Below are 567 nucleotides of genomic sequence, written 5' to 3'. Positions count from 1 at the left end.
AGATAACATACGGGCGATGACCGTCACCCTCCTCCCCCCATCCATGGAGGACCTCTACCTCAGCCAGAACGGCAGCGTCACCTGCGTGGCCACCAACCTGAAGGACCCCGAGGACGTCAAGTTCTCCTGGCAGAGGGACCAAGGGGAGGTCTCCGATGTCACCACGGGGGCCCCCCAGCAACTGGAGAACGGGCTCTACCGTCTCACCAGCACCTTGAAGATCTGCGCCGAGGAGTGGAACTCGGGGGAGAAGTTCACCTGCACCGTCCAAGTCCCCCAACTGGAAGAACCCATCGTCAAGAGCATCAAGAAGGAACTAGGTAGGAGCCTCCCGCCCCACATCCGGCCCCACCGAGGCGGGGAGGGGGGGACTGGGGGGGCTTGGTGGAGTCGTGGTGGTGTCATGGTGGTGTCATGGTGGCCAGCAAGAAGCTGGGTGAGAAGGGGAAGGGGTGGGGAAGGAGAAGAGGGGTTGGGGACAAGTGGAAGGTGCTGGTTGGAAGAGGTGGGTCAACTGGGAGAGTCAATCTGAAGAGGCTAGTCAACTGGAAGGGTCTACTGGAAGAG

The 567-nt window shown here is 61.4% G+C and overlaps 1 gene segment (V, D, J or C); it reads left to right on the top strand.

Moving 5' to 3' along the window:
* Nucleotides 1-436, top strand: part of LOC106899634 — a gene marked incomplete at its 3' end in the record, with an annotated part of 2,997 nt that extends 2,561 nt beyond the window's left edge. Inside the window, 1 exon segment of the C gene segment in view lies at nucleotides 3-436. Coding sequence covers nucleotides 3-436 — 434 coding nt within the window.
* Nucleotides 437-567: the final 131 nt, after the last annotated feature.

Source organism: Calidris pugnax, unplaced genomic scaffold (assembly GCF_001431845.1).
Source record: "Calidris pugnax isolate Ruff unplaced genomic scaffold, ASM143184v1 scaffold761, whole genome shotgun sequence".
NCBI classification, from domain to species: domain Eukaryota; kingdom Metazoa; phylum Chordata; class Aves; order Charadriiformes; family Scolopacidae; genus Calidris; species Calidris pugnax.
Note: the sequence above shows the minus strand (reverse complement) of the source record. Positions and strands in the feature narration are given on the sequence as shown.